Source organism: Paroedura picta, chromosome 1, assembly GCF_049243985.1.
Source record: "Paroedura picta isolate Pp20150507F chromosome 1, Ppicta_v3.0, whole genome shotgun sequence".
Classification (NCBI taxonomy): Eukaryota; Metazoa; Chordata; class Lepidosauria; order Squamata; family Gekkonidae; genus Paroedura; species Paroedura picta.
In genome coordinates, this window is record NC_135369.1 from 41,114,563 (window position 1) to 41,142,261 (window position 27,699).

Below are 27,699 nucleotides of genomic sequence, written 5' to 3' on the forward strand. Positions count from 1 at the left end.
TATATCGCCATTCCCTTAGGCTCACAGCGGTTTACAAGATAAAAATTGCAATAAAACCCATAGTTAAAACCATTAAAAGCAATCCACACTATCAACATTATCAATGTTAGGCAACAGGCGAGTACTAACTAACCTCACTAAACCCCCCCAAAACCGCACCACATTAGCCGAGGGACATCAGGTTGCTAATATGGGAGTGAGGAAATCAGATCATTCAGATGAACCCAGGGAGTCCAGATCTAATGTCGGGACCGCCCACCCTGGCCTCAACCATATGCCTGGCGGAAGAGCTTCGTCTTGCAGACCCTGCGGAAAGTTGTTAACTCCGGGCAGGGCCCTTAGATCTTCCGGGAGCTCATTCCACCAATTTGGGGCCAGGGACGAAAAAGCCCTGGCCCAGGTTGAGGCCAGGCGAATATCCCAAGGGCCCAGAACCACCAGCAGGTTTGCACCCGCAGAGCAAATGGCCCTGTGGGGGGCATAAGCAACCAAGCAGTCCCGTAGGTAGGCAGAACCCAGGCTGCGTGTAGCCTTAAAGGTTAAAACCAAAACCTTGAACTTGATCCGGAAACAAACTGGCAACCAGTGCAGATTTTGGAGTACTGGCTGAACCCTCCAAGGTGTTCTAGTGAGGACCCTAGCAGCCGCATTCTGTACCAATTGTAACTTCCGGGTCAAAGACAAGGGTAGGCCTGCATACAGCGAGTTACAGTAGTCTAGTCTGGAGGTGACGGTTGCATGGATCACTTTGGGGTTTTCGCTAGTATCTACCATAATTTAATGCAGTTTTTTAATCCCGTCCTTCCTCCAAGCAGTTCAAGATAGCATACTTGTTTTTGTTGGCAAAGTTTAGTTAAGCAAAGAGGAACATAGAAGTAGGCCACTGAAAGGAATACAATAGTTTTATTGTAAGAACAAACAACTTTGTCTAGAAAGGAGAGAGAAAAACCTAACTAATTGTCTAACTGTTGTCTGCAATCATTCTTCTGTTGTTCTGGAGGCAAGCAGAAAGAAAGTATGCTTAAGGGAGCAGGAAGTCCCCAATGAGCCAACTGGGACAGTGAGGAAGAGTATTTCAAAAATTCCAGGAAGTTCCTAATCTAACTATGCTAAATATTCACCTCCAATGCCCCCTGTAGGGTACTCTTCATATTCTGTTCAATCATGCACACTACAGATCTTGCATATCCCAACAGTTTTCTCACATTAAAACTAGCTGGGGTGTTTACACACAGAGGTGTTCCCGTAATGTGGTGGCTAAACTTCCATGACTTTAATTTTCCACTTGCTGTCTTTCTGTGGTTTTCTCATTATTTTTCATGTGTTATAGTTTGGCCCAAAGGTAGTTTGCAAAACCACAGAGTGGGCAGTAGGAAAGAAAACAAACAGAAAAACAGAGAAATCAGGAAATGAGTAAGCTCAGAGAAAACCTTCTCCAGTTCAGTACCCAGCCTGCAAAAAAAAAAAAAAAACCCAGTATGTAAAGACCCTGAGTCAGGCTGAAAGACAGAAATTGTCCCAAGCTCACCCAAGTGAACTTTGTGACAAGGAGAGACTTGAGCCCAGATCTCCACAGAGTCCAACACTCTAATCACTACAACAGACATGGGCTGTTTCCGCACTGGGAACTGCTGCCTTGGCTCCTGTGCGAGAGCAACCTGCCTCGGCTAAGACTCCAGTCTGCAGCATCCAGTGCAAAGACAGTCATGGCCTCATACACCCAACCGCAGACTATCAATTATCCCCAGTGGTCCAGAAAGCAACCTTCCTTCATAGCTCACAGAGAGTTGTAACAGTTGGCCAGTCATCCTTTTAAGTCTATTGAAGTTTTTATCAATGGGAAGGTAATATTTAGGAAATGGTCTCCAGAAAGCTGGGAATGTCTCTGATTTTTGAATAACAGTCTTATCACAGCTTGTAAAAGATGACTCCCTTTTAGCTGGTAAGAGAGGGCAAGGAGAAATCAGAAAAATACCTGGAATGTCCGTGGAGCAACAATCTATCAATTCTGCTTCAGAAATCAACCCTAATGAAAAATACAGCTTTCATGCTGACATTTGAAACAATGTGGATTTTCTTAACATTTTTTCTTGTTGCAAGCCTCAAGCTTTTATTTGTAAAACCCTCCTGTAATCTCATCACACCATTACTACTTTCCCCATTTTGATTAATATTTTCTAGCAAGTCATCTCAGAAGCATGCAAATATGCTTGTGGAAGAAATTAGTGAGCAACATCTTTCAAATCCACAATGATACATACCATTAATACGCTCAGAGTTTATGATGGGAGGAAACTGTAAATTAGCAAGATGCTTTGCATGGATTTGCTGAGGAACAAATCGACATTTCTGTAGATAACAAAATGGAACATGTCCTCCATGCAGGAATACAAATGCCTTTTGCAACATAAATCAGAGTTAATTATGCTTCCATTGATTTCCCAACTAGGAACTTCAAAGTTTTAACGCCACAGTTAAGAAGCTGCCAATAAGATCAACCTCCTGTTTGTGATAACTTGCCACAGTGTAAAAATGATTATTCCAAGCTGCAGAGCTTGGAGTTGTCTGTTGCTTTGAAAAGAAATCAAACAGAGATGCGATGCTGCTGATTTCAGCAGTAGCCATGTGTCACTAGTAACATTTCATTTTGGCCCAAGGTTTGCCTCTGTTGACTTGCCTAACTCATTCCCAAGAGAGCTCTGGACTTGTGTGGCTTGAACCCCACAAAACAAAGGAAGTTTTAAAATGGCTGGGGAGAGTTGCTGTTCAAATGCTAGAAATGAGAATTGATTCATTTTAAACATTTTAATGCCACCTTTTCATGCAACTATAGCCTTTAAGAAGGTGATCAAAACCATTAAAGCCAGCCATAAATACACACAAAATCAACATATATAAGTAGGAAGGAGGGTTAAGTGAGGGGACACTAAACAACCATACAAGTTTTCACCCACCAGCAGGGCAGCATTACAGATCTCCTAGGGGAGGTATTGTAGTTTAGGTGTCATGAACGTAGCAACTTATATCCTGCCCTGTGTGTTTGAGGTACAGGGAGAGAACTTTAAAGTTCTCACTGTTAGCACCAACCCTGAAAATAAGAGGCACAGTACAACTTTCACAAACTATTGAGACTTTTAAACAATCGCAGAGAGAAAGAGCATCCCTCTTGACTGATTTCTATTCTCCTTGGCAAAATAAAATATAATTAGAGGAAAATGTTTTTAAATGTGCCATACTCCAAAAGCAATTATACACTAAACATCTAATTCTAAAGGAAAAGCCATTAATGCTAGAACATTTTTATAATTGCCGTAGTGAACATGGCCTTGGAAATAGATATTATAAGATGAAAAGGTTTATTTCCTCACCCATCTATTATATTGCTTCAAGTAAACCAAATAAAAGCATATTCAAACATATTCATAGTCATGTATTCAGATGCCTCCAAACTGGCTGAATGGTAAAAATACATGTCTCCACATTATTAATTAAATTGGGGGAGGGGTTTGAAATTGCTTGTTGTTCATCAGTCTTCAGTGCATTTTTTATGTGTCTACTGTCACCCTTCCCACTATTTTGACTTTAACAAGCTGAAGAGATACTGCAATGCACTCTGGTACCAGGCATACTTTGCAGGAAGACATGGCCCAAAACTTCCTCTATATCAAAATCTGATTAAAACCTTAATTGCTAGATTTTTGTTATTGTATGGCCTTCCACTGGAAAACCCAGCCTCAAGATTGGGTTTCTTAGCCACATGCTAAGAAACACCTTTTTCTGGCTGAGACCTTGAAGATCTTCAGCCTGACAAACAATGCTGAAGTCAACAGCAAAACTCAGTAAAAGACTCAGTAAAAGACAGTTCAATAGGTGCCCATCTCCTTTGCTGATTTCTGCAGAAAGTTTTACTTGCTGCTGAGTATCTGCACAGACACCTGGACAAAGTCAAAATGGCAAACAGGCAGGAGCTGAAGACCTGACGAGTTCTTCATCATTCTCATAGACCGTTTATGCACTGGAGGTTTCATGCCGGGCTGCAGGCTGGAGTTTTAGTCGTGGCAGGTTGCTCCACCTCTTCCTGCACCCACACGGGGGAGCATTTGGCCCGGTGCACCTCATCTGCCCCAATTTGTACTCCTGTATGAGAGTTGGGGCAGTGAAGTTCCCAGTGCATAAATGGTCATAGAGAAGATGGTGTTATGGTAAGAGTTTAGGAAGAGCCCTACATCCAGATCCAGTTAGTCCAGCAGCTTATGTTTCCAAGAGGACTCCCATTTGCATCAGGGAAATCCACAAACAGGGAAGGTCATAATCTCCCACTGCTGTTATCTCCCTCTGCCCCTTGTTCCAAAGGTACATTGCCTGTGAACTACAGAGCTTTATGTAGCAATAATGGTTCACAGCCATTCTTAGATTTTTCCTACTTGAATTTCTCTAGTACTCTTTTAAAGCCATCTATGTGACATCTTATGAAAATGAATTTTAATAATATATTATATAGAAAAGCATTTTAAAAAATCTGTTCAGAATTTACTGCCAACTTGTTTTATTATATCTACCCAAGGTCTAGTAAATGGGGGGAATTTTCTGTTTAGCTATATCATGAGTTATGTTTGAAATCTATAGTATGCCCCACTATTTTACAAAAAGGAGCCCCAAATGAGTTAGGCTTTACTCATGGGGATATGATCATTTCAGTGTCTTTCATGCACCTCTTCCATATCTACAATATCCTTTGAGAGAGAGTAACCAGAACTGTACCCATTATTCCAAATGTGACCACCCTATAGATCTATACAATTTTCTTTGAAAATAATCAGCTTCCTAATAATCCCACACACTAAATTTGTTTTCACCATCACATACACCAATTTGGCATTTTCTTTGAGCTATCCACTACTGACCCAAGATCATTACTAGTTCAGTCCTATTATACATTGAACCTCATTAGCCACAGGTTCAACCTACCTACCCAGCAATGAGGGATCCTCTGAGCTCTTCTCAAGCTGTTTTCCATTTCCACATACTTGTTCCATTTGGAGTCATCATGGAACCTGTCTACTATACTCCACCAAGGCCAGATAAATGTTTGTCCTAATACTGATACCTAAGGTATTTAAGTGACTTCTAAACATCTAGAAAAAATGTATAGGTGGCTTATTCTTCCTTCTTACAGCAAAGGCTTGTTGGCATTAGCAATCAACATGAAAATCAGAATTTGACTCCCAACAAACACAGGTCAGGTACACATGTGACTCATGTCATGAATGAATACAACAGCTTTGCTGATCTTTCATGCTTCTTCAATAAAAAAAAAAAAACGCTGCAATGTTCAAACCTCAGGAGGCAGCAGGCATAAGGATTGCCACCAAGTCTGCCAAGTAGACAACCGCCATGGTGTTCTTCACTAAATTTACCTGCATTTGCCATCAGTTTCTTTCAAAATCCTTCTCAATAGAGCTGTGAAGGCTTAATTATAGATTACCTCATATCCATACCTGGTCCATCAGAAACATTTTCCAGTCACGTATGCACCTTGAGTTCCAAGCTCAGAACTCAACTGACAGGTCAGCAGGGCCTGATTAGGACAGGACCAAGGCATGCAGGGAGTGAGGGGGATTAGTGTCCCATGCTTTTTTCCTGTTCTGAAATGGCCTCAAAGTGCCAGTATTTGCCCTGTGAAGGAAACTTATAATGTAGGCCGCATGTCATCTTGTACTCCTTTTGTTCACTCTCTTGAACTCCATTGCTGTATGGGAGTCTTCACAGGGGCTTTCAAAGGGAATGGCTTCAACATGGATGAGAAAGCTCAACCCCTGCAAGAGCCTGAGCTCAGTTACATGGAGCTATTTCTGTGCTCATACCTCCCACTACAAAAACAGCAGTAAGGATGGAAAGACAGCCAGATGGGCAGCCGTCAACCACAAGCGGTCAAGCTTCTTGCCAAACTAATTAAGCTAGCCTCAGTGCATAAAAGTCCTTTGGAATAGATGGTGTAACAATTTTTTAAAGCATCATAGATACCTTGAGTATCCAGTGCTTAATCTTTTTAAGGCCTTTTGTATTGGTTAATCTGGAGAATGACTGTTCACCGTACATTCTCTATCGTATGTTCTCCAACCATGACCAATCAGATGACTCTGGAAAACTCATAAGTAGGGCTACGTCTTCTCCTTTTGTTTGCCACCTGCAGCGTCTAAGATAAATGGGTCCCTTTTAGCCACTATGGCTACTAGCCACTGGTAGACTTGTTCATGAACTTCTATAATCCTTTTAAGAGCTATAAGGTAGACAAAGTATGATTTCCGTGGAGATGCTGCTGAAAACTGCCCTACTCTCTCCCCTCTGAATAGCCCCATCTTCTGTGTTTGCATATGGATAGCTACTGAGCAACAGTGTTTACAGTGGTTATAGTGCTGGCCCTAGACTGGGCAGACCCTGGCTTCATGTTCTTGTTTGCCATTGAACTTATTGTGTGACCTTGGACCAGTCACTCTTTCAGACTAACCCAATTCACAAGGTTACTGTGAGGATAAACTGAAGGTGAAGAAAACCATGTATGCCACCTTAACTACCCTGGAGGAAGGACAGAATAAAAATGCAAGAAATTAGTTTTATAACTGGGCCAGTAACTATGAAGCTGGAATACACATGGAGCCTTCTATTAAGCTAGGGTGAGAAGGCTGTTGCCCACATTTCTCCTGCATCAGGGGTTATTACAGGCAGCCAGGAAGGAAGGAAACTGAAAATCAATGAGACATGTTTTTAAGCCTACACACACAACACAAGATAACAGGGAAGGCCGGTCAACAAGCAGTCTTTGTTGATAAGAGGATTTCTTTAACATAATATTCATATATTTTGTTCACGTTAAGTTTGACTTCATATCATGCTTCAGAACACAACATTCCAGTATATTCTTACTGAAGAGTACAACACATACAGTATTTCAAAAATAATAATAAACAATAACAGCACTCGGTGGTTTGTCAGTTTCACCATTCTGCATCTCCAACAGCTTTTGAAAAGACATAGTCCTTTCTCCCAAAGCACATGACTCCATCTTTCAGGTAGAACTTCCATCTATTTTTACTGCGTTGAACCTGGTAAAAAGGCAAAGGCAAAGCATCAATGAGATTTAACAGGAACCTCTATTCAAGCAGCTTAAAAAGCCCCTCTAAAGAACAGTTGCTTTCCTTTGTGAATACTGGCCAATGTAGAATTCAGAACTCAAAGCAGGAACATTGCAAAGGCACATACAGTCAACATGTAAACACGGCTATATCCTATCATACACAAGGCTATTTGCTCTAGGTTATGGATGAGCTCAGCTATACAGAAGTGAGTTGTGTGAATGGAGTTCTTGCTGTTTTTCCATCTTTAAACACCTTGTCCCCCATTCTGACTGGAAGTCTGAAAGCAGGAGGGAATCTAGCATTTGAAATGACCTGAGGCAGCTCACTGCCTCTGGCCTCAGAGAGCAGCTTTCCGGGGCCATTTCAGTTTGGTTAAACAGCATGGAGGGGAATGCATGATCTCCCCACCCCATTTGTCACATGTTTATCATTTATAAAATCACAATTAAAAATATTACAAAGTTATGGTCTTCTGTTAGTTCTGCTCATTGGTTGTCAATATTCCTCCTGGTCTGTTTTATGTAAAATACTAGATTCAAAGCCTGTTCTTAAGAACGGGCTTTGAAAAGGCCCCCCCCCACCTTAGCGGAGGTGGAAGGAGGCTCCGTTTGGGCCTGGAAGGTCTCTCGCTGTGGTGAGAGAGCTTACAGGACTAAAGGGAGGGGGAAGCCCCCCCCCCGTGGTGACTGCACCATGGGAGGCTCCCTTTGCAGCTTACCCGGGCCCGTGGAGTACACCCGCCACCTCAGCGAGGTGGCAGGCAGGTGCGCTCCGCAGGGCCGGGGAAGCCATCCCCAGCCCCCTCCCTCACCCCCCGGTGAATGCGGGCCTTCCCTGGCCCCGTGGAGCAGCAAGCGCACTCTTAATTTTCTCTTAATAAATACTTTATAACTTTTGATGCTGGTAGTGGTTCTAAATACCACATAGACCTCCACCATCTTGGAATTGCTATCTTAAAAGGAACTCTAAGGGAAAGCAGTCAGTTGTCAAGCAACTGTTCATCCAGGAGCACACAAAGCAGTAAACTATCACCATAGTGACCAGCCACTGAGCAGTGGGAGAAACAGAGGCAAGCTCTCAGATATGGGAAGGGACATTGGCAGTCCTGACCCTCCTAGCAGGCAATTCCTTACAAAGGTCAGGTGGTGGCCGTGATTACCCAAGCAAGAAAAAGCCTCTCCAGGTTTTAGGAAAACTGAGAGACAAGGTAGAACAGGGCCTGCAGGTAAGAGCTGGCCCATTTCACTATAAACACTGTTGCCACTTCATTATTATCCCACAGAAGTAAAAAATGAGAACTCCAAATTCACTATGGTAGATTTTTTCCACTTTCTGAATGATGTAACTTTTAGTTAGCCCACTGAACATAAATTTTTAGCAATCTGAGTAGCACAATATAAACCTGATTTTGTCAGAGAGCCTGGAAGTTAAGTCATTGGATGGGAGACCACCAAGTAAGTCCAAGGTCATAATGCAGAATGCTCCACAGATAGCATTGTCATGAGTCTGTTGCAATTTGATGGCATATTCTTTCCCCTAATATTTCAGGATACCCCTAAAAAAAGGTACAGCATCACACAGGAGCTGCAAGTGGCTACAGCTTCTTGTGGAGTGTTCATTGTGGCAGAATCCAGGCTTGTGTCTATTTAATGTCTTTTGATGAGATGGTTTTACTCTCATGGAGAACTAGAACTGAACAGGATTTAAGTTAACTTAGAAAATATTCTCTACTGTACCTTGTCGTACTGGCATACAATTATATTATCAGTATCAAACACATCTGGTGTTTCTTGCTCACTGACATCATCTCCAGAATTTAAAGGGTCCTGGTAACAAAAAACAGGACAACACTATTGACAACACTATAGTAACATGACCACCAAGAACTTAAATAGTCAGATCTTCATCAGTCCCACTATACAGACTGTGACAGTATCTTCAGCTTTGGCATTTACAACAGGAGTGAAAGATCAAGAGGGCAAATTTAATCTCATCAAGCAAGAAAAATGTGAATAGAGAACGACCATTGAATCACTTACCGTGAATGGTCCTTCAATGGTGTCCTCCTGAATGTCAAGGGAGAAAATCTATTCTTTAGCAACACCACCTCATTAGAAACACCACAGCTGCACATATCTGTAGTGCAAAATTATGCTCTCACATTGCAAACCACCTCTAGGCAAATTTGGGATAGAATCATAGAGTTGGAAGGGACCTCCAGGATCAACTAGTCCAACCCCTTGCACAATGCAGGAACTCACAATTACTTTCCTACCCATAGTGACCCCAATTTAATGACCAAGTGATCCCCTCACCAAACTCTCCAGCCTGATGGAGAAAATTCACCTATCATCCCACAGTGGTGATCAGCAATTCCCTGGGTATGCAAGGAAGGGCCACAAGAGACAAACACTGGCACATCCCTTCCTGCTCACCCACTCATAATCTGTCTGAGTTCATAAAATCAGCATTTTTGGGAGGTGGCTATCTAGCCTCTGCTTAAATAACTTCCAAAGAATAACTCACCACCTCCCGAGGAAGCCTGTTCCACTGGGGAACCACTCCTACTGTCAGTAACTTCTTCCGGATGTTTAGCTGAAAATTCTTTTGAATTAATTTCAACCCATAGGTTCTGGTCTGACCCTCTGGGACAACAAAAAGCAACTCTGCTCCATCTTCTATATTATAGCCCTTCAAGTATTCGAAGATGGTTATCATATCACCTCTTAATCACCTTCTCTCCAGGCTAAACAGACAAAGCTCCCTCACACAAATTGGTCTCCAAATCCCTCACCATCTTTGTAGCTCTCCTCTGGACCCACTCCAGTTTCTCTACATCTTTCTTCAGTTATGCTACCCAAAACTGAACACAGTACTCCAAGTGAGGTCTAACCAGAGTGGAGTAAAGTAGTAATACCACCTCACACGATCTGGACACTATACTTCTTTTAATACAGCCCAAAATCCCATTTGCCTTTTAGTCACAATGAGGACTCATGTTCAGCGTATGGTCTACTAAGACTCCCAGATACTTTTCACACGTACTACTGCCAAGACAAGTCTTACACATCCTAGAGTAGCGATCCCCAACCTGTGGGCCGTGGACCACATGTGGTCCTTCGACTAATTGGAGGTGGGCCCCAAAGGACGCCTTCCCCCCTCCCCTCGGCCCTTTACAACACACTTCAGGTGTCATTGTCTCCCATCACTCCCAGATGGGACTATCTCATCTCAGAGAAACAAGCTCAGGGTTCCCATTGATTTGTCATTGTCATGAAATAAAATTTCCATGAAAATAAAATGTTCCTTATGTTCATTGTTGTGGCGTGTCTGTATCTTATTTTGAAGGGATGTTTAAACATTACCATAGCAATCAGAGAGCGTTAGGGCAGTGGTTGAGAGTAGAGAAGTAAACTACCCCCCCACACACCGGGCCTCAGCAAAAGGCGTTGAGTGATCCCCCTGGTGAGTGGTCCCCAGCATTGAGTGGTCCCCGGTGATAAAAAGGTTGGGGACCACTGTCCTAGAGCAATGCATTTGATTTTTCCTACCTAAATGCAGAACTTTACATTTTTCACGATTAAAATTCATTTTATTACAATGTCACTTTCTTGTCATTGCTATGGTCCTACCATGTCCCTATTCTTTTTCTGATTATGAATCAGAAAACTAAAGAACCCTTTTTTGTTGTTTTTAGCATTTCTTGCTAGCCTAAAATCATACTGAGCTTTTCTAACATTCTCCCTACATGCATTGCTGATTTGTTTATATTCCTCCTTGGTTATCAGGTCCTCCTTCCATTTCTTAAATGAGTCTTTTTTATTATTCTTTTGAAAGCTATATATGGAGGCATCCTACTTTCTTCAGATTCCTCCCAGTTTTCCTTCTCAAGGGAATTGAGATTGTCTGTGATTGTGCCTTCAGTATTTCTCTTTTGAGAAACCCCCCACCTTTTTGGACTTCTATCTCCTTAAGTTTTTCTGACCATGGGATTTTACCCAACATAACTTTAAGCTTGTTAAAATTTGCTCTCCTGAAGTCTGGCCTGTATGTGTGACTAGGTACAGTTTTTCTCCTCCCCAAGATCATAAAGTCCAAAATCACATGGTCACTACTAACAAGCGCCCCCACAACTTTTACCTCATCAACCAGTTCTTCCCTTTTGGTAAGAATCAAGTCTAAAATAGCAGACCCCCTAATTGCCCCTTACACTTTCTGGGAAACAAAGTTGTCAGCAAGACAAGTCAAGAATTTATTGGACTTTTCATTTTTAGCAGAGCTGGTCTAAAGAACCAACAAAAAGAGCCAAGAAGATCATACAGCATAAGAAAATGGAGGCATTTTAATTTACTCATCCCTTTTTTTGCTCCTTGGACTGGTTCTCTAACTGCTGTCAAGATGTGCCATTACTTAGTACCCCAAAAGGAGACTTTCAAACGCTACAGAGGAAGGTGGATTTTTCCAACAGAAGAAGGTAGACATCCTGTGTCCAAATACACAGCCAGCAAGAGTTTGAAAACCAAGCATAAATTGGAGGAACTGAGCCATGTGACCCAAATAAAGTTCTGTTTCTGGTAATGGCAGGATGGGGGGAAAAGAGGCAATTTAAACCATTTGATAAAAACTGAGCAAATATAGTTCCACAAATGGCTCACAGCTTAAATTACATATGTTTAGACACATCTTAAGAGCCTCTTGTGGCGCAGAGTGGTAAGGCAGCTGTCTGAAAGCTTTGCCCATGAGGCTGGGAGTTCAATCCCAGCAGCCGGCTCAAGGTTGACTCAGCCTTCCATCCTTCCGAGGTCGGTAAAATGAGTACCCAGCTTGCTGGGGGGTAAACGGTCATGACTGGGGAAGGCACTGGCAAACCACCCCGTATTGAGTCTGCCATGAAAACGCTAGAGGGCGTCACCCCAAGGGTCAGACATGACTCAGTGCTTGCACAGGGGATACCTTTACCTTTAGACACATCTTGTGACAACAACTTGCCCAGATGAGCTCACACAGGGAGTCAGGACTTGAGATCAGGTGCCCGTATTTCAGTCTACCTCTCTAACACAAAGCACTGTGCTGCTTTGGCTTCAGAACAAAAATGGCCACCAACATATGCTTTCAAGACTGCAAAGATACAGAAGGGATACTCTATAGTAACCCCTATCATATTATTCACTTTCCCTGAAAATCACCGAAACACAGGAATAAGTATCTTGAACACATACAGCTGCCTTATACAAAGGTGAACTAGTGAATGACAATATTGTCTCCTCTGCAAGCATCTCTTCAGGCTAAAGTAAAGATCTTGCATGTCACCTTTTACTTGATTCCTTTTAGTGGAAGATGCTGGAGATTGAATGTGGGACTTTCTGCATACAAAGCAGATGCTCTACCACTGAGCCATAAGCCCCACTGCTCCTTCCAGAAGTGAAGCATTTTTTTAAAAAATCAGTTGAGTCATAGTAACTAATGTGTATAGTTCTAATACATTAGGTTTTTGTAATTAACTATTTTTAAAGGAGCAGCATTTATATCACATTTGAAAGGAAAGCACTTCACATACAATATTCCTGTAAAGCAGTGGTCCCCAACCCCCGGTCCAGAGACCGGTACCGGTCCATGGATCAGTCAGTACCGGGCTGCGGCTCCTCCCCGACTGCTGCCTCGGGGGCTGCCCTGCCACTCTGCCGCCAGCTCACCTTTGGTGCTCTCCAGCAGTCGCCATGGCTGGGGCTCCCCCTTGACTTGGTACTGCGCAGCTGCTGGCAGCGCTCCCCAGTGGGTAGCAGGAAGTCAGGGGCACTGGCAGGAAAGCAAGCGGAGCAGGGGCTCAGGTGGCAGCAGCAACGTCCCTTGGCAAAAGACTACCCCACCCCCGGGCCTCAGTAAAATTGTCAAGCGTTGACCGGTCCCCAGTGATAAAAAGTTTGGGGACTACTGCTGTAAAGAGTGTAAAACAGTAATTTCTTTCAGATTTTCTAAGTCCTTACGTAAGAGAGGGAGCCAGGATCATGCCCCAACTACATTCAGTAGAGCGTACAGCATGTGCAGCTTTCTGGATTCTTTACTGTGTGGAAAGAGCCCTATGCACATAAGGGTGTATGCACTTTTCATCTATTCCAATCATCATGTGTAAATCAGGGGGCAAACCACATTCTGTTCCTCTACTGCAAATATTTATTGTGCATGATTAGAATATTTGGAAAGGACTAGTGACTTGCTTAAGGCACTCAACTATGTTCACTACTAATCCAAGTCTAGCTGAACTGAGGCAGGAGCAGAGACTGCAGGGTGTCTTGGTATGCTGTGAAGCAAGATCAGAAATTTCATCAGAGGCAACATAATGTACCAATTACAGTACTCAACTACAGCCAGGGAGATGAAGTTCACTAGGTGATAGGCTAGCTAGACAGAGACTGAGTGACTGGGCACATATCCCACAGGTTTATTGTGAAAATAGAATGGGTGAGAGGGGGGGTGGCATGTACCGAGATCCTTAGAGCAGGCATTCTCAACCATGGTTTCGTGAAACCCTGGAGTTTCTTGATGGTCTTGGAAGGGTTTCCTGAATGGGTGGGAATTAATTATATATTTTAAATTTGTTAAACATGTATTGGTTGATATCACCATATATGGTCATGTTGAGCCACCAAATGGCCAATGATGGACCTGGAGGGGGTGGGAAGGCCCTGGGTGAGCATGTACACAGCTATGCTTCCCAACCATATTTTGCATTACTGCACCATTTCTGGGGTTTCTTTCAGGAAGTTGAAAATTAGTCCTGCCTCCCAGTTAAAGTGGCGGGAAACACCCACCGAGGCGTCCTCCTGAATGTCAAGGGAGAACAGCTGCCTTAGAGAATGGGCAGATGAAAAAATGTAATAAACTGGGTACTTCCTAATACTGCATTTGATTGAGCAGATAGGCACAATTCAGAGACCTGTTAACTTCAACAGAAAGTTCTAGGAACAGTATATGTGTAATTCCTACTGATGTCAATGGAAGTTAAAGGTTTGCAACTATAACTGTATTGTGCTCACTAACGCCAGCCTGAAGTCTTCAGGGCCCAGCAAGGTAAGCTTATAAGTAAGAAAACAAATGGCAGAGGAGATTACAGGTTTTCGTCCTGAAGGCCTAATCAACCAACATGACGACAAAGTCGTTTTCAACAGGATCAAAATCTTTACCTCCTCAGTGATGTCAACAGACTGTTCATCAGTGTCACTGGTGCTGCTTAGGGATGGATTGTCTGAGGTACTGTTTTCAACTTCTTCTTCCTCTTCCTCATCGAGAACTTTCAGCTCTTCTGCATCCACAATGCCAACAATCTCCTCATCTTCACCATCCCTGGGGCTTTCTATTTCTGCCTTGGGAGAAATATCACTTGTTCCATCCAACTGAATGATCTCCTCAAGGTCACTGGCAATATCCTTTTGAGTCCTCAGGCTGGGCTCCAACTGCATGCTGCTATCCAGCTGGATGGGGAAAAGGACAGGTTTGAAAGACCTGGCAAACGCAACAGAGCTTCTTCCTACCAAGATTCTACAGCTTTCTATTTCTGTGCTGCAACCTTCCACCCATAAGGAGACACTTTTGAGATCAATTCAGACACAAACAAAAATGATGCACTCCAAAAATGATGCACTCCAATGTTTGTCTACATTAACCATCCAGTGCTAAATCCACCTACAAGGATCCTACTCACAGAGCCGGTCTCTCTGCATTCCAAGGCAATGGACCTGCTCAGCCCTCATTGGACTATTTAAAGACACTTATTGGCTTATATTTTTATGCTGATCTGGCCCCAAGTGTGTGAAGCCCCCTACCTTATCTGTGAGTAGCAATATCTCACTGTGTTATCAAAGGGAGTAAAATTGGCCTCAGCCCAGACGAGGATCTTTTCAGCTCTGGCCCCAGCCAATGAAATGCTGTTTCAAAGGAGATCAGGGCCCTGCAGGACCTTAAACAGTTCCGCATGGCATGCAAGACAGAGCTGTTTGAACAGGCCCATGGTTGAGGTCTAGAAACAACGTTATAGTCTGCTGGCTTCCCTATCTACAACCCATCGAAGTAAATGATTGTTTGCATGATTTTATAATTCCTTCCCCTTTTTTTCTCATTTGGGGAAAGAGACAATTGGAAACTGGTTTAGCTATTTTATAATTTTTAATTTTAAAGCATTTAATGTTTATTTTATATAATTTAATCTTTCTGTAAGCCACTCTGAGCCTCCGGGGAAGAGAAGGGCATTCAGGGAAGGAGGGGGGAGTTGAGACAAGACAGCAGCAGCCTCTGACAGAATGAGGCAAATCTCTGCTGTTAGAAGTGTGGATTCTGGAGTACAGTCACCTTAAATCTTAAAAAAAAAATAAATCTTGCAACCAAGAACTAGGAATTCTTTGAACTGGTACCCAGCCAATCAGGGACAGACTGCCTTGTTATAGCTTGGAGCCATGAGGCATCAGCAAGTTATTTTGGAGAAAGCAGACAACTGCGTGCTTACTTCATGCCAATTTTTCAAATACTGAAGGTTATATCCACTCCAGGATATTGCAGGGGAAAGGTAGGCTCACTCCAGATCAGTCATGCTTGTTGCAGAGGGAAATTTTAAATGGCCCAAAATCAAAATGGAAATCACATTCAGTGTAGACGGCAGGGACTGAATCGACCTGGGATTGGAATAAAAGCTCCATGCAGATTCAGCCTAGGTCATAGAAAATGGCTGCCGCATGGGCCAGAATATCCAAATGTATCCACGCACATAGCTGCCATCGTAGCTTCACTGTGATCTTTCCCCAAAACCTCAGAGCAAAGTAGGTCTAAAAAGAATGATTCAAGGAAAACCTCAGAGCTACACAAAGTTTTCACAATGCTGTGGGAAAGCAAGGGGGGAACCCTGCTTTCCAGAAGCATTGAATTCAGGGCAGATAACCCAAATGGAATAAATTACCTCTTCAGCAAAAGAAAGGGTGGTTTCATCTCGCAGGAGGACACTGTCATCCAATTCATTGCCCATAATTATCAGCTCAATGATATCATCAGCATCCAGTGGGTGGTCTGGATTCATAGGCAATTCTCCCTCCTTGGAAGAGCCACCAGGTGCCATATCTGTGGCTACTTTGGCACAGTCTGCTTCTGATGACTTTGAAACAGTGACAGTTGCTTGGATATTAGCATTCTGGGTAGACTGTATCAAGTTAGAAGGCTCCTGGCTCATCCCACTGCTCATGATTTCTTCTTGATGCTCTGTAGCATCCTGAACATCAGCAGCACTGGGCACGCTTTTCTCTTCTGGTCTCGTTTGCTGCAGAGCAATGGGCTTCTGAAGCTGCAGGCTTTCATTCCCAGATACTTGAACTGATAAGGAGTTCACCTGGGTGGCACCAGCAGCAGTGGTCTGAGGTTGTGAGGGATGCTGCCCAAGCTGTTGGAGTATTTGTTGAACAGGGTTCTGGAGGACAGTCCCACCTCCTGGGGCTTGGGTGACTACCACAGGCATGTTGACTTTATACAACTGCCCTGAAAGAAACAAGGAACATAGAGTAAAGCACAAGGGGCCACATCAGGGTTGCAAGAGGCAGGCAAGCTCCACTGGCCCACTTAAGATTAAACCACCACCTGACCTCTTCCATTCAGCCAAGCTCTATCCAGTTTAACCTTGAACCTGAGAGCGGAAGAGATGAAAGAGGTGAAACGAGCCAGGAGATTGTCTAAAAATGGTGTAACAAGGCAGTTTATTGTCAGTGTGCATATATTAGTTCAAATCATTTCAAGTGCAAAGTTGCTGTTCTCCAGTAGCAACTGCTCATGAATAAAATCTGGCATGCCCCTTCTGTTACCTAAACTCATGTCAAACTTGGTGTTTATGTGTCACCCAAATAAAAGCATCAGTACTTCTTCAAGCATCCTCAAAGGGTACCAACTACCATTTCAAAGCACACAAGGCAAATTCTCTATCCACACAACCGCATGGTGTGGCTCAGTAGCCTGAGTCAGGCTGTGCTGCATAAAGTACATTGGCCTTACCTGATGCTGTCTGCAAAGTCACACCAGCAGGGATCTGGATAGGATAAGCAAGCCCTGAAGGAAGAGTCAGGATTGCACCACCAGCCCTGGAAGAGGCCTAGAATGATCAGAAACCCATGAGGAACACTCTTTTCTATGCCAACAGCTATGTGTAATTTGCACTTTTTAAAAAAATGGGGGGGGGGAGGTTGGTATATCTCTGCACCCTGTAAAAATGAGTTGCAATCTGGGATGAATGCAGCCATGAACTCACAGGGTTCCCTTTGGCAAGCCACCCTCCCTCACACTGTTGTCTGTATCAATGCCATAGTAGAATATAGTATAACAAAAGAAGGAACACGGTGTAGAAATGAAACAAAGAAATATACTGTGTAGCGGAAACTGCTAATTACAGTAAACCGCAGATAACAAACTTGTACTATTTCTTCCTTCAATGAAAATGTTTAATAGCCAAATTTGCTTGAAGAAACAAGAACTGAAAATGTTTCGGCACACTGGTGCTTTCTATTTGTGACTAACGCATGCAGGGAGGTAGAAGCCAATCTGGCCTCTCCATCTACTGTTTTTGTATCTGCAATCTCCCTTACAGAGCTGCCACTGCTTCTTGTTGCAAAAATCACATTACCTAGGGGTTTACACAGAAGTCTCACAGTGGAGCCAACAGCTGCTCCAAAGGGGATTTTAAGCACAAACTGATACTTCTTTGGTTGTCAAATAACATCCCACTCCCAAAATCCCTTGTGCAGCTTAGCTTTAGAATAGTGGAACACCTGTAATCCTGTTCATACCCTCCTATACTCTAGGACCTTGAAAGAATCCTTCAGTTGCTGAACATCAGCCAGCAAACCTATATTCAGAGCTACATTTCCATTAATATACTAATAAAAATGTCAAGCGAGCCCAGTAAAAGAATCAAACACCTGCCCAAATTTCAGCCAGGCTCTCAGATGGCCTTGACATGCCCAATACCAATGTTACATAATGTAATACAGAAACTGTAAATGACACCACACCACGCAACAAGGTAAGAATAGTGTGGATTGTTTTGATAATTAACAATGCTGCAAGTAGTGTATACCCATTACATTAAGAAAGTTGTAGGAGTAGAGTCAATATTTCTAACATAATGAAAATCTGTCACCCACCTAAAAGCATTAAATTCAGAACTGAATCCCAGCTCAGTACATATATATTCTTCAGAACATATAATTAATACGAGTAGAAAGCAAAGATGGAATGATATGCTCATGGCTGTGTGTATCCCATAACCCCATGGATATGCTGTCCAAAAAGAGATACTAACTGTACAATTCTATGAAGGCTTACACAAAATTAAGCCCAACTGAGCACAGCAAGACTATCGGTACACATAAAGTGAAGGTTACTGTCTATTAGGCTTTTGAAGCCTGGCTTTGTGTAGAGCCAAACCAGATGTATGCTGGAGCTCTGTGTTCAAAGATCCTGGTGATTTTTTAAAATTTAATTTCCAGGCACACAGCAGGGGAGAGCCTAAACTAGACTAGGGCCAAGGCACTTGGGAAAAGGGAGCTTAAGTTCCCTCCTCCCTGTTCATAGGCCTTAAACAGTCCTAGAGAGGTGATGTTTCCCCCAAAAATATCAATCTCCATATGATCACCCCAATGGAGGAAAGGGCCATTTTGAAAAATTGAAGGGGGAAGAAAGACCTAAAATCCCTTTCACCTGCGCCACAATCCCAATCTGAAATAGGCTCCCATGCTCCTGAAAATAAAGCTTTTTAGACTGCTGGGGGGGGGGGGGGGTTCCAGAGTACATCTGGATTTGACTCCAACTGAGCACCACAGCCAGGAACTTCTCCATAGAGGTACCTAAATCCCCCCCCCCCCGGACCTAGTAAGTTAGATCTCCTCCCCACCCTCCCTGCCGCTCAGATAGCAGGGGTGGGAATAATGAGAGCTTCCACCATGTTGGGATTGTTTTTAAAGTCTTTTAATGGGTATTTTAATGGGGATAGGACTATTGTGACCCACCACGAGCCTACGGGGAGTGGCGGGAAATAAATCTAAATAATAATAATAATAATAATAATAATAATAATAATAATAATAATAATGATAAACTCTGCCATTCCCTTCCAACAAAAGCTTTCCTGGCAATGCATTTACAAGTTTTATGTACCAGGACAAGGAGGTTTTCATTCACCCAGGGCTTCTTGATCCCCAGCCCTGTAAATCAGAGCCCAGTTAGAGCCCCGTATGGCAAAACAAGAATCAGATTTACTCTTCCTTATATAGTTATAACATTGTTCCCAGATACTTATACAAATATTTTAATGAATGGAAATAGATTGTAAAAGTCACTCTACCAAGTCAGATGTTAAACCCTTTTCCCTGCCTTTACTATTATTGGTGTTTACAATTCTTGTTTCTCACTGGCAGTCTTCAAACAAAGGTTGGATACACACTTTTCTTGGATGCTTTAGGATGCTCTGGGCTGATCCTGCGTTGAGCAGGGGGTTGGACTAGATGGCCTGTACGGCCCCTTCCAACTCTATGATTCTATGATTCTATGAATATAATTAGTGGTTTGCAGAGATATTCACAAATACTGAAAATAGCTGAGTTGACATAACACTTAAAACAAACAATACCTGTCAGTTTTTAGTTGCTTTGTTTTGGCAACATATGGCAACACATAAAAATTAAAAAGCAATCTTGTACACACATACCAGTTCTGCTGTGGTTGTTGTTGATGTTGCAGTAACCTGTCGAATACCTCTGCCAGCAGCCACACCTAAACAAATATCATTATATGGACTTCTGTATTCCTGTCAGGGAAATCACTACAGATCTTAGATGTTGATTGTCTCATTGTACATAGGTGCCCATTTGGCACTGACAAAACCAAGAGACAAGACTGGTTGCCATTGGAGACATGAGCTTTGAAGAGAACTGTTCAAGTAACTTTTCCATTAATTTACTCTTTCATCAAATCTGCATGACTTGTACACGAGAACAAGATAGGAAAAAGATAGGGAGAAAAACCTCAATGTCTATTTGTAAAGACGGTATACTGACAAAGAGATTGGGGGGAAGGGAAGGATTGTACTTGGCTACCTGCACTGGAAGCAAGCCAAGCCAAAATAGGGCTGCCAGCACCTCAAGCATTTGATAGTCTCGGCTAGTAGCTGTGTAGGTAACTGCCAATGTTTGCCCCAGTTACATGAGTATAGAAACAAGTGCTGGGCAAAACAGTTTGGTGTGATACCATCCAGCACACATGCCGAGGGCTGCCTACCCAAGACTAAAACACTGTGGCCTATTACATACACACAGCTTACTTTCAATTTTCACTGAAGCTGAGCTGGTAGGGATTTACTCCAAATCCTTGTGGTTGCATTAAACCCTTGCATTAAAGAGAGCACAAAGAAATGCAGTCAACCCAAATGCTACATCCTGCAGCCCCTGGAGACAGATGGGGGGTTGAAAAGATGGAGGAGCTGTTGGGTCACTGAGACAGGAGTGGGGAATAATGCCACATTTGGGGGGAAAGTGCTTGCTAGCCCATTCTGCATGTGGGGGCACACACATACAAACCGCCACTTCTGAACTGTGTTCTCAGCATTTCCGTGAGTATCATTTTCACCAGTTTAGCAATAAACTCATATCAATAGACTCACCCTGCTTGTAAAAGACCCCAAAAATGTACATGATGGAAATTAAGCAATAGTGGAGCTTGTACACCAATGAAGGGGGGGGGAGATGGTAGGAGGTGCAGAGTGGGAGCAATGACTTCAATGCGGGCTGTGGAATGTCCTACAAGGGGAAGGAAAGGAGGGGAAAATTTGAGGAAATATGTATGCTTTTGAATTATCTTTGGCTTGGAAGCGAAGGAAGGGAAAACCCGGCACAAAACTACTCTCAGCAAACCTGGGGACAACAACCAGAAAACGAAATGAGCGCTGAAGGGGAAAAAATCCATGCAGAACAAGAGGGAGAAAACAGTAGATATGCATGGTGAAAGTGAGGGAAAACACTTGTGCATAACAGGCCTGTGTGACAGACAACAACCATGCAGACCTAGGTTCAAATCTGTGATCAAGCTCACTGGGTTATCTTGGACCAGGCCTACTTTTCAAGGCTGTTGTAAGGATAAAAAGATGACATGGGGGAAAAAATCATATATGCTACTCAAGATTTATTGGAGGAAGCATGAGATAAAAATGAAAAATCACCAGTGGCAAAGGAACTGTGTGATGAATTTTCTTCTCTGTTGGTTGTGGGTAGAAACTGGTGCTGAAGGAGTTAATACTCCTATCACATTAGACCACCAGAAATTCAAGTTTATTCTTATGAACACAGACAGATAACTGCTTGGCAGCAATTTAACTATCATAACTATCACAGCTTCTCCAAAAGAATTTTGGGAATTGTTTTGCTGGGATGCTAAATATCTGAGATATCATTAGTTCACCAACTCTTCACTGAACTAAGTTCCCAGAGTTCATTGAAAAAAGAGAATTTAAAGTCTTTTATTATAAATATACATTTAGGGAGCACCTACTATTCAAGAGCCAGCAATGCTCACTACTTTACAACAGTAACTGGGAGGCTTGGATTTTTAAATCTCTACTAGATACCCCTTCAAATCCTATGTTGGGTTACATTCCTAATGCAAATGGCTTTGCTCCCTGTCTCCAATTTTATTTCAAGAGGCAGTAACTGTAACCCTTATCAGCAGCCCGCAGTATGCCTTGCCCCTGAATTGTAGCCCTATGCTAGTGGAAATGTAGAATAGAGCTGGCCCACATTCCCAGGCACCCCACCCCAGGAAAGCTAAGATCATTTTGTGCTCCCCAAGTATCACTGAAAAAGACCAGCCATTGACCTGCAGATGTTTGTAAGGCTTGAGGGAAGTTTTGAGGCAAATGCAGCGTGAACTGTGGTGAAAGGTGGCTGTGGCTGAAGAAGCCTTCTGTTGCTTTGGACTGCATCACTTTAGATTCCCAGCGCTGCAAGAGAAGACAGACATGGAAATAAATCACCTGATTTTTGTGGACACATCAAGTCTGGTTGCCTCGGTTATCTTGAATGGGCCTCATTGGGGCTTTTCACTGTCACTTATCAGGGACATTAAAAAGGAGTTTCATGTTTACTTAATTGGTACAATTGATAATTTTTACCTACTGTGTTTGATCCAAAATACTAGTACTCTACAAGAAAAGAATAGCCTCGAGAAGTACGCTAAACTGAATAAAATGAAGTTCAATAGGGACAAATGTAAAGTTTTGCATTTAGGTAGGAAAACCCAAATATACCAATATAGGATGGGGGAAACTTGTCTTGGCAGTAGCAAGTGTGAAAAGGATCTAGGAGTCTTAGACCACGCATTGAACATGAGTCAACAGTTTGACTCGGTGGCTAATAAGGTGAATAGCATTTTGGGCTGTATCAAACGGAGTATCGTGTCCAGATCACGGGAGGTGATGGTACCGCTTTACTCTGCTCTCGTTCAGCCTCACTTAGAGTACTGTGTTCCGTTTTGGGCACCTCAGTTGAAGAGGGATGTAGACAAACAGGAGCATGTCCAGAGGAGGGCAACAAAAATGATGAGGGGTTTGGAGACCAAGATGTTTGAAGAAAGATTGGGGGAGCTTGGTCTGTTTAGCCTGGAGAGGAGACGACTGAGGGGATCTGATAACCATCTTCAAGTATTTAAAAGGTTGCCATATAGAGGATGGAGCAGAGCTGTTCTCTCTTGCCCCGGAGGGACAGACCAGAACCAATGGGATGAAATTAATTCAAAAGAAATTCCATCTCAACATCAGGAAGAAGTTCCTAACAGTTAGAGCAGTTTCTCAGTGGAACAGGCTTCCTCAGGAGGTGGTGGGTTCTCCATCTTTGGAAATTTTTAAACAGAGGCTGGCAGAGAGGCTGATTCTGTGAAGGCTTAAGGGGGTGGCAGGTTACAGTGGATGAGCGATGGGGTTGTGGATGTCCTGCATGGTGCATGGGGTTGGACTATATGACCCATGAGGATCCTTCCAACTCTATTATTCTACGATTCTATGAATTTTAAATTTGGACAGAGAGATGGCATAACTACACAATATGTTGGCAGTTGTGCATGGAACTCCCAGGTTTTTTTGAAAATCTCAGTTAGCAGATGGCATTGGACTCCATCTTTGCCAAAAGCCAAAATATGCCTGGAAAGGGTCCTGTCTCCTCCCCCTGCCTTTTACTCACAGAAACCTAGACTGGAATACTGTTGTTGCCTAGCAACAGCCACAGAAGGAATCCATTGCTTAAAGCTACAGGTTCCCTTTTTATCATTTTCACATTTTTTTAAAATCTCCCTAATGTATTTTTTTTTTTGGTACTTCACATTTCTTTGCAAACCTAGAGCCTGGATTTAAGTCTCCAAAGAATTCTCACCTTGACTATCAGTGTGTGTGTGTGTATATATATGTGTGTGTGTGTGTGCGTATGTATATATATATATATGTGACACAAAGAAAAGCTCTCTAAGGACTTTAAGCCATGGCAAATACCAGCGTTCACTGGCAGGGACTCATGGGAATTATAGTCCATGGACATCTGGAGGGCCGCAGTTTGACCACCCCTGATCTAGGCAGTCATGCAGACGACAGACTACCAATCCTGGCAATGTGTGAGTAAACAGCAAAAGAAATAGAAAGCACAGACAAGTATTCCAGATGGCCATTCTACAAACCCGTTTCAGCTCTTTCAAGACCTGTTCATCTACACCTTCTTCTGCAAAGACATCTCGGACGCCATCAATCACATCATCAATAACTGATTTGTAGAATTTAGGCTGTGCAACATATTAATTACAAAAAAAATGTTACAAGGGTGACTGAATGAATGTTTTGATTCAGGGGGGAGAACACAGAATGCAGGAGTAAAATTTTATTTCCCCAATATGTCAGCTTTTTCTTTTAAAGAATGGTAACAAGTTGCTAGCTTTAAGGGTGTGCATATAGACCACTACTGCTATGGAAGTAAGTTAGTTTTAACTTTTAATATTAAATCGATGTGGTTCTAAGACACATGCACATTTTAAGATAAATTCAGGTGAGTAGCCACATTGATCCAGAGCAATGAAACAAACCTGGAGTTCAGGGGCAACTTTAAGACCCATAAACTTTAATTCTGGTATAAACGTTGTTGGTCTTAAAGGTGCCACTGGACTCAAATTTTGTTCCACGCATTTTAAGAACAAGTCAAGTGGTACAAACTATACCTTTACACATATTTCAGAAAATAAAGATGATCTCTCACTCTCCCAACAACTTTGAATGTGTTTTTGGTGTATTTCTATTCTGAATGTGTTAGAATAAGAAAAGCTTTCAAACTATGCTCTAGCCAAGAGTTCTGTTTTGTTTTAAATTCCAATGTAGGTTGCATCAACAAATTAGAAGCAGGCACTAAGCTAGAAAGTTGATGGTAAAGGGAGATAGCCTTTTGGCTGGCTGAAATTAAGGGGAGATTCAAGTGGGTAGCCATGCTGGTCTAAAGCAGCAGAACAAAGTCCAGTGGCACCTTTAAGACCAACAGTGTCTTATTCATGGTAAAAGCTTTCATGTGCACACATGCTTCTTCAGATATAATGAAATGGAAATTACAAGTTCCGGACAGTATTGTAAAAATACAGACTGGACGCATAGACACCAGCTTATACAGGAAGCTTACTGACCAACAAACATACATGCATGCCTCCAGCTCCCATCCTAAACATACCAAGAAATTCATTGCATACAGTCAGTCTGTACTATAGCTATATCTTCTTCAATCCTGCAGACAGGTATTCTCACCTCAGAGATTTACAACAAATGTTTCTGGAACTAAAGTGCCCACCTCATGAAATCAAAAAACAGATTAACAAAGCCAGAATGGTACCCAGAGAAAACTTGTTATAAGACAGGGCCAAAAGAGATAATTTCCATGTTTGACATACTTATTTCCTTCACCATGTCCCCCCCCCCAAATTAAACCCAAACAAATGATAACCGTATACATTTATTATTCCTGGTTGGTCCTTGGATCTATTAAACATCATTGTACTGTATGCTGTTCACCCACTGCCTATATTTATGGACAGATAATTTCAATTTCATTGTATCTGAAGAAGCACACATGCACACAAAAGCTTAAAGCTAAAATAGAATCATAGAGTTGGAAGGGGCCATACAGCCATCTAGTCCAACCCCCTGCTCAATGCAGGATCAGCCCCAAAATAAAACTTTTTAGTCTTAAATTTGTCATTGGACTCAGTTCTGAGCGTGCTTCTTTAGCTAGCTAAGCGTGCTTCTTTAGCTAGCAAGCACACATCTGAGTTGTAGTCACAGAATGAAAAAAACACTATCAGGTGTGGATAGCATTTGATCTTGAGAGCTAGCCGGACAAAAAGGGCAGAGGTTTAAGTCGAAAGACTTTGTTTCACATCAGACCATCACAAACTTACTTTAGAGAAATCTCTATTATTGAAATTATATATATGCACTATAAAGTTCAGAAAGGTCAAAAAGTAACAGATTGAGAAACCCAAGATGAGCAATTTCTTTTTTTTAAAACAAGTTTCCCACACATGCATATTGACAAAAGGAGAGTAATCCGAAAAGCACTTCAAAAAGCATGAATTAATTCCACCTCTCAGCCCTCGAAATGTGGAATCGCAAGACTGCCAAAGACCATGCACAGAAAGTGCTCTGAACACTCCAGAAGGATATTAACACATATGCTAAGCTTTTGCTAACATCGGGAGAAGAGCTTTGGAGCAGGCTGAAAGCTCACAAAACTTGCATACAACCCACTGCATATGGACCCCTCTTCAAATGGTCTGTCTGCAGCACCAGCATACCAAACGATGCTTTCTTACTATGTGTGTGGGGGGGGGGAGCCTGGGGGCTCGCTCAAGGGCGGCGCTCCAGTTACTCCACGAGAGCTTCAAGCCTCCCATGCCACTAGGCAACGGGAGTTGACCCCCCACACCTCCACCCATGCATTCTTGAGGCTCAGCAACTGCAAATCCTCCCCTCCCTGTCTGTCTGCCCTCGGCCTGCTCCCCTCCCTCACCACGGGGTTGCCATGAGCCATCGCGGCTCTCCCGCCCCCCCTCTCCCTCGAGGCTGCGCCGGCTTTCCGCAGCGTCAGCCGGCTTTTAAACCGCGCTTCCCAACGCACATCCTCGCGCGCCCCCTGGCGGTTCCTGCGGCAACTGCCGAACAAGCCGCAGCGTTCCTTTTGCTTCCTTTGGAGGGGGGGGGGGGGACTCTCTGAGCACGTGCAGAGCGCGCGCACAAGCCGATAGGCCCCGGACGCTACTTTGTGGAGCAGTGCAAGGAAGAATGCAAAATAGGGGGAGGGCGTCCGATTGAAACCCGGTCCAAACTGAAACGAGGACATCGTCCTTCCTCTCCAGCAGCGTTTCGGCGCTACTTGCGTGTTTGTTCCGGTCTGACTGTGATGCATAGTTATTTGTAAACCCCACTGTGTATCCTAGGATCGCACCCAACGGGATCCGATGCGCGTTTAGCATGAACTAACAAGGCCCGCTGTGCTCAGAGGAGTTTACCGCCAAGCTTCAAATTTCAGCTGATGTCCAAATAGTTTACTGCTGTGGAATTCAGCATGATTTACTCCAGGCTACATGTCATGTGATTTCAGTCTCTGGGCAATGTTTTTCGCTGATACTACCGGGGGGACTTGAAGGCGTTGCACCCTGGTATATCAGTTAGTGTTGCCATCTTTACCTCTGGCTCTGCTTTTAACAGCCATGTTGAAAGCAGAAATTTAGACTGAGACTTTTCCCGGAGGTTGGTGGTGGGGAGGAGTTCCAGTTTCCCAATTTCTTTCTGTTCTATTCCAATTGTCTTTATGATGTTTACCTAAAGTTCTGGATGCTTGGTTTTGTAGTTCAGTGAACCTCACTGTGTATTGGGCCATGGCCCTTGCCTTCAAGTAAATGATCTTAATAAATTGTTGAAAGCTTCCAGTCTACTGGCTGTTGTGGATATTCTAGGCTGTGTGGACCCCACCCAGCCGCTTCCTAATGGGCTTGCCACCCAGACAGAGGAAAAGCACTTGCTAATGAACTCCACCCAGATATAGGAAAAGCACTTCCTAGTTCCATTTCATATGGGGGAGGGGGAGAGGGAAAGCAGTTGAGGCCATAGAATGCTTGGTTGAAGGGGTGTACTTAAAAGAAAGGTGCAAGTGGGCACCATCTTTTCCAAGCTTAGCTCCTGTGACGGTGTGGGTGTGTGAATTGCACAGCAAAGGAAGAGGGGAGCATTTGGACACCTGGGGGGGCATTTCTTAATGTCTGGTTGGGTTTTTGCACCTGTTAATGCATCCCTTTTGTTATGCGTGAAAAGGGTGAGGGTTCCTTTTTTATTGTGTTAGTACATAATTGCATTTTTAGGCATGCTCAGCTTTTAAAAATGGAGGGGAGGGGAGGGGAGGCGGGACTGCCACCCACTCCTCTGAAAAAAGCACGGGACCAGCCGTCCACACCTCCGAAGTGAATGTGAAAGGCACAATGT

The 27,699-nt window shown here is 43.1% G+C and overlaps 1 protein-coding gene across 3 annotated transcripts; it reads right to left on the minus strand.

Annotated features, from left to right (window-relative positions):
* Positions 1 to 6,606: 6,606 nt before the first annotated feature.
* On the minus strand, positions 6,607 to 26,358 carry GTF2A1L (general transcription factor IIA subunit 1 like). 3 transcript variants are annotated; one of them, XM_077334965.1, is made up of 9 exons: positions 26,231 to 26,358; positions 23,868 to 23,969; positions 22,023 to 22,146; positions 19,864 to 19,928; positions 17,157 to 17,253; positions 16,081 to 16,649; positions 14,318 to 14,605; positions 8,873 to 8,962; positions 6,612 to 7,103 (listed from the first exon to the last, which is right to left on the minus strand). In XM_077334965.1, exons 1-9 carry the CDS (start codon positions 26,249 to 26,251, stop codon positions 6,996 to 6,998), a joined length of 1,464 nt encoding a protein of 487 aa, XP_077191080.1. In that variant the 5' UTR covers positions 26,252 to 26,358; the 3' UTR covers positions 6,612 to 6,995. The 3 variants fall into 3 exon arrangements, with proteins under 3 accessions (XP_077191090.1, XP_077191080.1, XP_077191099.1); XM_077334984.1 differs by lacking the exon at positions 26,231 to 26,358 and adding an exon at positions 25,805 to 25,828 and having other exon boundaries at positions 6,614 to 7,103; XM_077334975.1 differs by lacking the exon at positions 23,868 to 23,969 and having other exon boundaries at positions 6,607 to 7,103; positions 26,231 to 26,308.
* Positions 26,359 to 27,699: the final 1,341 nt, after the last annotated feature.